Source organism: Triplophysa dalaica, chromosome 3, assembly GCF_015846415.1.
Source record: "Triplophysa dalaica isolate WHDGS20190420 chromosome 3, ASM1584641v1, whole genome shotgun sequence".
Lineage (NCBI taxonomy): Eukaryota > Metazoa > Chordata > Actinopteri > Cypriniformes > Nemacheilidae > Triplophysa > Triplophysa dalaica.
Window position 1 is genome coordinate 10,241,525 of NC_079544.1, and position 13,085 is coordinate 10,254,609.

At 38.6% G+C, this 13,085-nt stretch overlaps 1 protein-coding gene across 1 annotated transcript in view; it reads left to right on the forward strand.

Annotated features, from left to right (window-relative positions):
• The window catches only part of fbxl7 (F-box and leucine-rich repeat protein 7), a 30,824-nt gene that overhangs the window by 2,158 nt on the left and 15,581 nt on the right, over nucleotides 1-13,085 (forward strand). Inside the window, exon 2 of the mRNA XM_056744163.1 lies at nucleotides 1,450-1,539. Coding sequence (XP_056600141.1) covers nucleotides 1,450-1,539 — 90 coding nt within the window. The remainder of the gene's footprint in view (nucleotides 1-1,449; nucleotides 1,540-13,085) is intronic.

Below are 13,085 nucleotides of genomic sequence, written 5' to 3' on the forward strand. Positions count from 1 at the left end.
GTCTGTTCTACGCAATGCAAATTTAGATAGTTTTGATTAGGTCCGGGAGCTTTCTGACTCCTGCCCTTATACAGCATAGTAACTAACATTCTGCACTTTGAAAGTCAGTTGCGTTGCTGTCTATGGGCTGGAGTCAGAAAGTTCCATTTAAAGAGTATTGGTCTTTCTTCTCAACATTTATTTCACAAACGACAAACCATGAGCCTTTATGAGATATCTAACCTTTTAAAAAACAATGTTTTTTCATATGAAATGTTTTAAAATGCAGTTTATTACATGTAGGACTTGTTGCTTCAAGGATTTTTAGTACACTGAATTAGGAGTTTGTCACCTCCTCATTATTGCTGTTGTCAGTCGCTTGGGCCTGCATACAGTTGTCTCTCTTGGTAATGATGAATGACTTGTCATCGAACAAATTGTTTAGTGGAATTTAAGGAAAATGTCCTGTAGAATTTCATCAATGTAATATTTGTTTAACCAATTATTCTCATCAGCATTGAAGCACATTCTTCAGTGACAATAAACAATTGAGCTTGTGATGTAATCAGGCGTCCCTTTCAAGGTCGGTGTCTGTGTAAATTCCACTCACTGTTTTCACCGATCATTTCAGAAAACCTGGCCTGAAATATAGTGATATCACTCTGAGACTATTTAGTGAAAAACAGGTTTGTTTACAGAGCAAAACACATTTTGTGCTCTGCATGTCGAAACTCCCCATGTCAGACCATAAATGGTCAAATAAAAGCTGATGTGAACTCTTGTGTTTGCGCTTTCGTAGAGCCTGTAAACATGTTTCACATGTTAAACGTGCTCTAAAAAGTCATTAAAAGGGAAGTGTTTAAAAAACATTCGCACCAATGCAGTTTCGTAAAAGGTTACCAACTAATATGCCTCTTCTAATGTGAAACCAGTTTCTAACAATGAGATTTAACATCAAATAACTTTACTATTGCAAAAAGGTATTGTTTTTTTTATGCAGCATTCTGACCTTTGCCGGCTTTAAATTGGGTGTTGCCTTTCTGTGTGATGTTCTACCTTTCTTCACATGTCAAGTTGGCTTTCATAGATGATTCATTGTAAATTCAGCAGGGTTGATTTAGAGTTTCTCTGTGTATCTGTGGTGTGATTTGTACAGATTCTCAGCTTTCAGTTCTTCCTGGTCCTGGTCATTGGGGAGTATCTGTAGGAGGCCCTTGGTTTGTTATTCCAAGTTTGTCATGGGCAGAAAAAGAATGTGTGGCATTTAACCTAAGATATTCATTGATTTCTGTCAGTGAATAGTAATGTATATGCAAAAATGATCTATAATAATCCTTGCGCAAACTCAATCTCTCAAAATACTTTGTTCTCTGACAAGAAGCCGTTTTGCATGCATCTCTTTTTAATGCTAATATTTGTGTTGTTACACTGCCCTGATGTGTCCTCCTGGACTGTTCTTTTTGATTTTAGGGAAAGGCAGTTCCAGTATTTCCTCCGACCTGAGTTCAAGTACGGATCAGACATCGACCAGAGCTCCGAAGAATGCAGCTACCAGTGAAGGTAGGGCATATGGTGCACATTAAGCATCACTTAGTTAGCCTTTTCATTCTTGGTTGCTCCTTTTGACTATTTTGGTGGATGTTTTTTCATGAAATAGTAAAAACCTACCAATAAACGAATCACTGAAAACCCTGCTGCGTTTCTCTTTCACCTCTCTTCTCATTTTCCCAATCTGTTCCCCTCTCAGAAGAGAGAATTTGCTCCAGACCCACAGTGGTGTTGAGGGTGTGCCTTGAGGGAAGAAACCGTGTGTGCATGCTCATGTTTGGGTGAAGTGTGTTAATGTGGGGAAAACGAAAATGACAAATGCTGGGGAATTTGTGAGGAAGCCAGTTTTTTCAGGCTTATAAACAATTGGCTGCCGTTTTCTCTACGGACTTCCTCGAAGTGACTAAAAAAGATGGGCTTTACTGGGCATCATTTGTCAGAGAATAGCCACTAACCCCGAAGATTCCAACCCAACTCAAACTCTAGAATCAAAATGTAAACAAACGAATGTGAGAAGGAAACACATCTGCTTCTCTCAGCTGTAATTCGAGTACAAAGAGTTCTTTAGACGTAACATGGACTGTATGCAGACTTGGGTGGGAACATAGGGAACATACGAAAGGTAGCGTGTGCAGTGTGAAGGATTGCTCTGCAATGAGGGTGTCTCAGAGCCAACCTGTGGTGTGTGTGTATGTGGTTGCGGCCTGCAGTATATCCAGCCCTCAGAGAAACAGATCTTGTCTCTCCTCTGCCTAGCCGCAGTAATGTCAGTGGTGCTCTGAATGACTGCCTCTGTGGCTTTGATTTACACCAGCTCCTCCTTAACACTGCAGAGGAGAAGAAGTACACTTAAACTCATGTAGCTGCTGCACGCCATAGATTACGCCACTGTTTTGACCTTGCAAGAATGCATTTCAGTTTACACTAGCAGTGCTGTATTTTGGTTGGATAGAAGTCTTTGTATATCTGTTAAACTTTGTTTCTGTTTGTTTATGTGCCGTCCTATTTACCTGGCTACCATTGTTTGGACAAACATGTAGTTTCATCCCGGACTCACAGCAGTGGTTGCGCCAAATATTAACATGTGGGACCATTCAAACAAACAGTTGATGGGCACATGGGCACTGTTTCAAGAATGTTATGTGTATTCGACCTACAAATGGCATAAAGATGCCTTTGCATGTCAAATGGGGTAAGAAAACATTAACTGATTAGCAAACTGGAATTCATTCAAAGCAACAAACTACACCAAATATTGACGTTTCCAAGCGCAGTCTATGAAATGTCTAAATTTGGAAATCCTTTTTGAGATTATCACCAGACACATTATTCTGTTCATTTGGCTCTTCGTGGTTTGGGATGGGAAAGTGCAGACACTCATTTGCTCCATGGTGACTCATCTCACCCTAACCAGTATCAGAGTGCCGAACTTGCCACTGTTACTTGTTTGAGAAGCAGTGGGCAGTACAACATCAGAGCTGTCAGATAGCATTGTTCTGAGAAAGGGGCCTTTCCTACCAGCACTTCCTCAGTGATAACCCCAGAGGAATCTTAGCCATGTTGCTTTAGCCCGTGATGTGTTTTTATTCCAGAGTAGAAGCACATGTCTGATTGAAATTGTCAATGTTCTGAAGGTGTTTTGTAGTTTAGGGAATTTTATAACAGCTTTCTGACTAGTCCTCTAAAGCTTTTCATATGGGACCCCCTTCAGTGCGTCTTGAGCTGTTGTTTGGCTAAAGCATCTTGCTTTGAGCCCCTGAACATTCCAAGCGTTATTAAATATTTTGCAGTGAGCAGTACACTTTTACACCTTTACAGCAGATCAGTTTCTATTACTGAAATATAGTACTCAACCTAACCTGATTTGAACCCAAGGAACTACAAAAGGTTTATATTGTGGCCTGCATTGTGTTACACAGGTGTTAATATGTCACATAAGTCTCATTTTGGATGGCTGTGTCGTCCGGAGGTCACGTTAGTAGGCTGCATACGTCATCGAGGCAGTCTCTTTACAGAAAAATGCAAGTAGGACACTCCAAATGTGACCTTCAAATCCAAACTTCTTTCAATGGAATTCGGAGGATGCATTATGTGTATCATTTCCTGTAGCTCAGTGGTAAAAGGATTGCGTCGTGGGTTCGATCCCTGCGAATTGCATATACCTATGTATAAATGTATAGGATAATCCAATGTAAATCGTTTTGGATAAAAGCGTCTGCCAAATGCGTAAATGTAAATATATCCTTTTGCTGCTAGAGATATTGGCAATGTTTAGTCTAGAAACCGACCGACTTTTTATTTTTTCAAATCATTTATTTATTTTTTGTTAATTTGACAGGTGTAAGAGTGCCGTGTGTTGGCATAGCAACGTCATACTTCCTGTTAACTATTTTCCAGTATGTCCTTTGAAGGATGTCTTGTAATCAACACGAGACACAGATATAGTGTAATGGTAGATTTAGTTATCTAGAAAGTTCACATTCAAAAAAGTAATTTGCTCCTATACTCTACGTGTACCTAAATATTTCTGAAAATGGCAATAGTTTAATGTAGTATCACTACAGTACTGCCAGAGCAGCACCTTTGTAATTGATAAATTAAAGCGATAGTTTACTCACCCTCTTTTCAGTTAAAACCTGCATGTCTTTCTTTCTTCTGCAGAAGATATTTTAAAAGAACGTTGGTAACTGAACAACGGTGGTTCCCATTCACTTCTATTATGTAGACCCATATAAAGTAAATTATTATTCAAAGAGCTGACATTTTTTGTTGAAGGTGTGCACTCTTATTTTAAAGTTTATAGTCAGTCCGTATGGACAAAGCAAAGCTGGAATGATTTTATCAGATGTAATTAGCCTAGCTGGCTTGCGAGTCCTGCTGGAAGTAATCATTAGCCCCATGCTAGCTACATCTTTAACAAACATATGTTCTCTGTTTTAATCCTTAAACTGTGTACTACATGTCTTTAAAATGAAACCAAGGAGCTTTTCACAGGACTGATTCTTAGAACACTTGGATGATACTCATGATTTGGCTGAGGCCATGCTTATTTATCAGAATAAGATTGTTTTAACTTATATGTCAAGGTTATTCCAGAACAGGGCATATTCAGCTGTTTTTAATTAAATGAGTTGAAGGGAACATAGACCTCTTACATTCAAAATTTTCACTCTTGTTTTCTTAGTTTGTTAACTTATTAACAATGACAGATGTTATACATCACATCAGATATCGTTCATTCTTCAGTTCGAGCCTTGAAATTATGGTTTGAAACAGTCATCCAGGTCTTTGATCCCCTCTTGCTTTTACGCCGCTCCCCAGACAACACACTTAGGCTCTTACTAAGCTTGAAATAGTATAATTCCTGTATGAAAGCATAAGGGTACGTCAGGGCAGTGGAATCCACTCTGCTTCACTGTGGATTTGAGGAGAGTTCAGGCTGACTCCCCGAAGGAGGAGCGGCCTTTATTAGATTAGAAAATTGTTCTCTATATTGTATGAAATGGACAGAGGTAGACATTTTATTAGCCTCCTAATCATATATCAGTCAGTTTGTATAAACAAATGATGGAACGCTTTTTGCTTTGGTTTAACAGTACACTCTACCAGCATTCATAGCTCCAAAAGGGAGGGGGGCAGGTTAGAGTGGTCCGTCCGGTCATAGCTTGTGGCAGCCCCCCAACACCAAATCCATGGTTTTTAGTTTAACTCTGGCACTACTATGGTATGTAGTTATTAGTGCTAAAAGCCCACTCTGAGAAAGCTTTAGGCCACATTCGTCCATCTAATTATGCTCAAAGGGGAAGGCAATGGTATATATAAACTGGCTTGTTGTGTGGCAGAGAAGGCCATTGTATTGCAGCACGTGGAGTTTAACAGCTATTGAGGCTCACCCTACAGGGCAGTGATCTGATATAGAAGTGTTTATGTTGCTGAACAAAGTGTGGTTTCTCTTAGTCTTCTTTTCATGCGGAAATCTGATCTCAGGGTCTGGAGCGTGCTTGAGAGAGAGGAGTCATGGTTGACTTGAAGTTCATTGCTAGAGATACGTTTTCATGCTGTAAAGGTTGCTCGGGGTCACACACACACACCCATACTCGCATGCATATTTTACCATCTCCTTAATGCGGTTGTTTATGTTGCTGATGGCTATAGTCAACATACTCAATGACTGATAATCCAGATAAAATCTTTCTCTTCCATAAAGTACTGCGGATGTACAACAAACAGCAGACGTGGAGTTTGTTTTTACATAAAATGTTTCAATCAAACTTTTGTGATTTATCTATATCAAATATGCATGAAATACATATTATCTTATGGAGTGTTAGGGGGTAAGACCCTGAAATAGAAGGGGCAAAGCAGTTATGTGCTAAACTAATACATAGTAAAAATGAACTAATGGTGAATAAAGTCATTGATGGGAATAAATGGGTGAATAAATGCTAAAGCTGCGTTCAGACCGCCAGCGACTTTCATAAACATTTATAAACAAACCATACAGTAATAGACGAGATACTGCTGACCTGAGCTCTTCTGCTGTACTCCTATTGGTAGTCGCTCCCGAAAGTCGCTCATCATTTGCTTAAAGTTGAGCAAATCTAAATTTTGTCAAGGGGCTAGACACGGCCACTTCCTGTCGCCAACGGTCACTGTCAGTCGTGTCGCTGGATATCACTAGGCTACCATTGAAAATAATGACATCGCCTCGCTTTGGCGTCGCTGTAGTCTGAAGGGTCAATATTATAGTCAATATGTTTTATGTACAGCTGCTTTATAACAATGAAAATTGTGAAAAGCGCTATATAAATAAAGTTGGCTTGACTTGAGTTGAATGGGGTTAAACTTAACTCGTAGTGTATCATTCCTTGACCAATAATAAAGCATTACACTTTTATTTTCAAACATGTGGTGCATTGTACTGCTATTTAAGCGAGGCATAAAACAGATTTGACGTGTTTTCTTTCTACATTCCTTGCAAGGCAGCTTTATTACCCTGCTAGGTTGGGTTTATTTAAAAAAAATCTGCACCCTGCAGGGAATGGTTTTGTGAAGAGTGCCCATGCATTATCTATGAAGGATGCCTGTGGTACTTTTAGCAATACATGGGCAGACTTTCTACTTTCTTTGAATGTGCTGATAGCAGGTAACAGACGGTGAGGTACTTCCTGGAGTGAAACAAATGTGTAGTTAAATGTTTTTTATTTCTTTTGAAAACGAGTTAGGTTTTTATTTGTTAAGATCAGGTAATGCATTAGCCAATATGACAGATACATTTACAGCATTTATTGACTTTTGTTGTTTATTTTCTAAAGTTAAAGTAGTCAACTTTTGATTTTAAATATCTTTTAGTAAATGTTGAAAAACTCTAATTAATACATACTTTAAAAAGTTGTTACACTGTTTATTGTTCAATATTTCTATAGTTCTGATAGTTTTTCAATGCTTTAGTGTGTATTTAGCTCAAGTAAATTTTTGAGCTTACATCATTAAATATGATATATTGGTATATTGCAAATAAACAAAAACTGTAAAAAACGTCATATATTTAAAAAAATATTTTTCAATTGTCACTATCAGAAATTTGTGTAGCACAGGTCAGGTGGGATGAAGCGATGATGGGTGACTACGACTGGAACTTGTTTTAGGACAGTATTAGTCATAAAAGACAAAAACAATCAAATGTACACTTTTGAAGTTTTGGACGACTAATTTATAATAACTGTTATGTAAACTGTTGTTTTGAGCTCAGTGTTATGCCAGTGCCCTGTAATTTCTGCGTACGAGTAATATTACAGAAAATGTATAAATGTGTGAAAATATTTGTTTGTTTTTGTGAGTACCGTCGATTGTATTGTATTCAGCATGTTAAACTTCATAAAGAAACCGTAAAATGAAAGTGAAAAACAACTTTTTTCTTAATGTTATTAGTTGAAATAGACTAATGTAGTTAATTAATGTTAATAAATTCAACCTTCCGAAGTGTTTTTTTCCAAATAATTCTGCCTGTCTTTTTTTATTCTGAGAACAATAGATGGGTGTGACTGTGAGATCAAGCAGATCTTTCATTACAGACATGAAAAATCATAATCAGATGTTTCAGGTAGCCTGTGGCCAACAGTTACACAGCTGTTGTTTGGTTGAGTGCCATGTGATCCACACTGTTCAGGTCATGATTTGGTTTAGATTTTTCGAGCACCTGATGTGGATTGAGCATAGCAGTTCGGTTTGGTCTTCTTTGCGAATACCGCCGTTAAAGTCCAAGTTTTATTATCTCCGCTCTGGAAGGAACGGTCTGGACAAATGTTGTTTGGCATGACATGCAGTTCGTGTTGGAGAGCAGTCATAGGAAGGAAGTATGCAGTGCAACACGATAGGATTTGTGAGGTTCTTCCCGGAAGATGGCCTCCACAAGTGTGTGTTGAATAATAGTGTTCTCATCTATGCTTTGAGCTGCGGTGGGAAAGAGTCTTTTGAACTCCTCTGCGGCTCTTCCGAGAGAAGGCCAGTCAGATTTATGAGTCCAGGACTGGATTAATGGTGTGGATAAAACAAGATCTGTGAAGGATATGTTGCTTAGTTGCTTTTATACTTCTTTAAGATTTTGTGACTTCATTATCCTGCTAAATCCATTGTGAGTTATGACCATGGGAAAAGTGTTTGGACTACTTAAAACAAAGAGAGTAGGCAAAAAAATAGATTTCAAAGCTATCACGCAAATGTTAACAGATTGCTCTGCATTAAAAATCACTTTGACAATGAGTTTTATGTCCGAAAATGTATACCAAGCATTTGACATAAAGTAATGCTAAATTGTTATTTTCACTTCTAGAGCTGCAGTTCACATGTTTCATTAAGAGGATGTTTGATCAGATTATAGTTGAGAATAATATATACTGTACGGTGGAAGGAGTATAAAATCAATCTGGTAGATTTCCCCACTAGTTAGTTTTGTCTAAGCACCAGCGGTGTTGAAAGCTGCACAGCAGAGAAGGGAAATTATTCTGTTATTGAAGGGAAATGTCCTGCAGGTGCCTGTGCTATAAGCCCTTTCAACACAGAGTTTGCCTGTTTGATTTGTACCTTTTTTGATGTTTCACATGTTGTGACCGTTGGGGACTTGAAGTGGTCTGAATTATCCTGTTCCTGACCTTTTTAAATAGATACATTTGGAAAAAGTTAAAAATTGCTCTTGTTAACACTTGTAAAGCATTTTCATTTGTTTTCCAAAAGCTAGGGCAGTCTTGGCGTAATGGTTAGAGACTCGGACTTGTAACCTAAATATTGCCGGTTCGAGCCTCAGTACCAGCAGGGATTGTACTTGGGGGGAGTGAGTGATCAGTGTTCTCCTCCACCTTAAATACCCCGGCTGAGGTGAGACCCTTGAGCAAGGCACCGTTTCCCCCAACTGCTCCCCAAGTGCCACAGCAGTAGATGCTCACTGCTCTGGCTGTGTGTTCATGGTGTGTGTGTGTGTGTGTGTTCGTTACTCACTGCTGTGTGTGTGCACTTGGATGGGTCAAATGCAGAGCACAAATTCTAAGTATGGAACACCATAACTGGCTTCACATCGCTTTCACTTTTTTACACATTAAAATGTCTGAAAATGCTTCCATACTGCACATGAGTAACATGTAGAAAGCTTGTATGAGTATGATTTTTTTTCAGGCTTTTACTTACTTTCTGCCTCTTTGAAATGATGTGGCAATGTAGAGAAAAAAGGCACAGAGTTTATTAACTGGGCAATAAGCTAGAGTTTTTGGTTACTGGAGACTATAAAGTTGCAAAAGCGAGTGAAATGTCAGTTTTCATTTTCATTGTCCACAAAATAATGCAAAAACGACTTTGGAGAGCATTTTAAAAAAGATTTGCTTTTGTTGACAAAATGTGGTTTCAGTGTGGAAGGAAAGCCAAAATGGAGAGAAACATATGCCTTTTTAAACAAAAGTGTATTAGTTGTGGACAGGACACGGCACTAAAGGTTCTAGGTATGGTTCCTTTTTGTGTCTGTTCTCACAACTAAAGAAGACACTCAGCAATTGAACTTTCAGAGGGAAATATCATGTGAACTATTCAGACATTTGGCAGGACATTGAATTTAAAGAGTCCCATACTCGACCACACTGTTTTTCTTTCCACAACGAGAGGTTTGGTAATGGTACGGCAGCAGGTTCAGAATATCTGAGCAATTCTCCTCGTGCTATTTAAAGTCCCAATTTGGAATGCATTAATATGAAGACAGATACAACCGTGGTATTTCCTGTAGCTCAGCCGGTAAAGTCATAGTTTCGATTCCTAGACTAAATGTACTGTTTATTAATTAAGGATAAAGCGTCTGCCAATTGCATACATGTAAATGTGCATCCGTCCTAAATAATCTTGGACTTTATAATGTAATAAATTTACATTACTACACAGATGTATTCTTTTTAAGAGCGAAGAGCCCTGTTTACTCACGGGGAGAATAAAATCACTTATGAACATGTCGGAAGATTCCAGGCCAACTTTTCCAAACTCTTGAAGTGCTTCAAAAGCCTCAAGCTTTCATGCCAAATGACAGGATGATTACAGCAACCGCAATGCACTTTTGATTAGAGAGATACTTATATACTAGTGCAGTCTAGAGAGGAGAGGGATGCCTCTGTAATGTGCAGAACACGTAAACAGGACCCCTGTTGATGGTGTGGTTATATAGTGTTGCATATATACATAAATTACATAGTTCACTTTAAAACGAACATGTGATTTCAGGTGTCCCAGCATGACTCCCCTGATAACAACCAGTCCCAGAGTGTTTGGACTCTTTTATTTCCAGAATGGAATGCTGTTGTTCCTTGCATACTTCTTAACTTGCTTGCTTAACCTGTTGCATTGGCTGTATGATTGTAAACGTGGCTATTTCCAGTCCACCATAAAGACAATTAGCCTACCGATCCAAGCTGGTCTTTTTAACAGCGTACTACACTCTCAAATTACTCGACTGTGGGGGTGAAGTCGCCTGTGTAATCGTCAGCTTCTAGATACAGCAGCAGCGAGGGGAATCAGACATTTGTCATCCTGCATGATGGGAGAAGCCTGTGTTTGTGGAATGCATGGGGTAAAGAATACATTCAGACATATACAGTGACTCCTCATGGAGCACAGAGAACTATTCCTCTCGCAGTTGTTTCCTGTAATGGGGAACAGTAGGAAGAACAGGAAGTCAGTAGGCAGTTATTTCCATTGTGCCCCAACTGCCCTGATGAGGTCCTTGCTTCCTTTTGAGAGGCCATGACTTAGAACGCTATTCCACCATTGCGCCGAACCGTTCTAATCATGGATCTGAAAGGGTTACAGTTATGTTTCCACGTGAGCCTGGTTCGACACAGCATATTAATGTAAAATAATGATGAAATAACAAAATTCTATGTTGTGTTGAATCCGGTTTTTGGTTGGCTGGTTTGCTATAATCAAATTCTTTATGATGAATCTTTATGATAAATTCACTATGATGACTCACTTAAAAAGATATTCACCCCCAAAAAATGTTAATTCTGTCATGATTTATTCACCCTCATCCATTTAAAACTTATAAACATTTCATCTGTGGAGCACAAAAGAGGATATTTTGAGAATTATCTTTGCCCATACAAGGGAAGTCAATAGTGGTCAATGTTGTTTGGTTACCAGCATTCTTCAAAATATCCTCTTTGTGTTCTGCAGAAGAAAGCAAGACATGGTTGTAATGGCATGAGTACAGTATGCACAAATGATTAAATCATTTTCATTTTGGGTGAACTATCCCTTTAAAGGTCCCATGTAGGGCTGGGTATCGATTCTGATGTTCCGATTCACAAGCTGCGATTCGAGTCAGTGATTTAATACAAATGATAGATATTTCTAAAAAAAGATCATTAAATATCACATTACAATGGTGAGTTAAAAAATGAAACGAAGAGCCACAAACCTGTATTTTAAACTTCAAACTCACTTGGGTATATTGAAATAGAACAGGTTATTTTACATTTAAGAAACAAAATAAAAAAATAGCTGTAAAGAGGAGCTGCAATGATATATACTGCTGACTTTTATGTGAAAGTGATGTTGAAAGTGGGGTGGGTGATATGGAAAGGCGCTAACTTTAGCCTGCTAGCACAGAATTTGATAATCACACCCTCTATGCAATAATCCATCCAAAGCCACGCCTCCTCCAAACAAATCAATATATTACGTAAATCCACGTAACAAATTACAACCTTGATCCATTCAATTCTTCTTGAAGCATGTACATACCTGTCCATGGTATTGTCTTTCAGACCCTTTGCCTGCCAGAGCTGTCTCCGTCATGTAAAAGCTGAACTGATGTTAATTCAAGTTTTTCCTGATCCAGAAGTTTTTTCATCACTGCTTTTGTTTTGTAGATTTACTTGTTATCGGTTCCGCAGGAAAGTTTGATTGTTGCTTATTGTCCGCCATTCTCCCTACATTGACATAGCAGACGTGAGCACACTGCAGCGCTGATGACGTATGATGTCTGAACAGGGAGCGCAGTGGTAAGAAAAATACGTTGGCTGAAAATGTACACATGACCAGTCACAGAGTTCGGCCAGATAGTTTTGATTGGGCAAATGTTTTTTGGTTCTACTACTTTCACAGACTAAATAAAATTCAATTATTTGACCCCTGTACTTCTTGATTGTTATCAGTATGTAAAGAGATTTTCAACCAACATGACAAAAAAAAATTCTGGACAGGATCACCCACCATGCCTTTTAATTCGAGGACATCCGCCATGTTAAATAACCAATGAATGAAAGATAGATATGCTCCCTGTTGTAACATCTGTCGTTGTAAAAAGAAATGTGACATCTAGTGGATAGTAGTAGCAATAACATTCACGTTAAAGAATGTTCAGTGTTTGCGGAAATATGAAAGAAGAAAATCATTCCACAGCTTTTGAGATTCGATATTGAATTAACCGCATTTAAAAAAAAATCTGATTTTTTAATTTTTTAATTTAAATTTTTTGCCCAGCCCTAGTCCCATGTGTTTGTACAGTAGCCCTAAACAGACAAACTGCTCTACAGAGCAATTTTCGTAAATATGTTATCTCCTTCGACAAAGAAGCGAAAACATGACAACATCTTAGTGCTTCGAATGGGAGGGGGGAGGGTTGAAGTGAGCGATTGGCTGCAAGTCGCACCCTCACCGCAAGATGCCGCTAAATTTCATACACTGAAAGTAGTTATTGTTTAAGAAACTGCACCATTTTTGATGAGTGGAACGAGTTTCCATACATCCGCATGTACAGATGGTAGAAGACAGATTTATAATATTTCATTCAGACAATCAAAGAGCACAGGAACTCTGTAGAAGTACTCCAGTCTTTTTTGGATTAAAAAACACGCTTCCATTTAGCCATGCTGTGATCACCCCAGTCGGCAGATTACCAGTTGTGGTTTTGGAGATTAGATCAGCACAGCTCTAATAAAAATCTGTGCATAATGAGCTTTGAGGCCAAATGGTTTGGCTGTTTTTGTATGTATAAGGAGGATAATTCACTTCAGCCCTGGCACCTG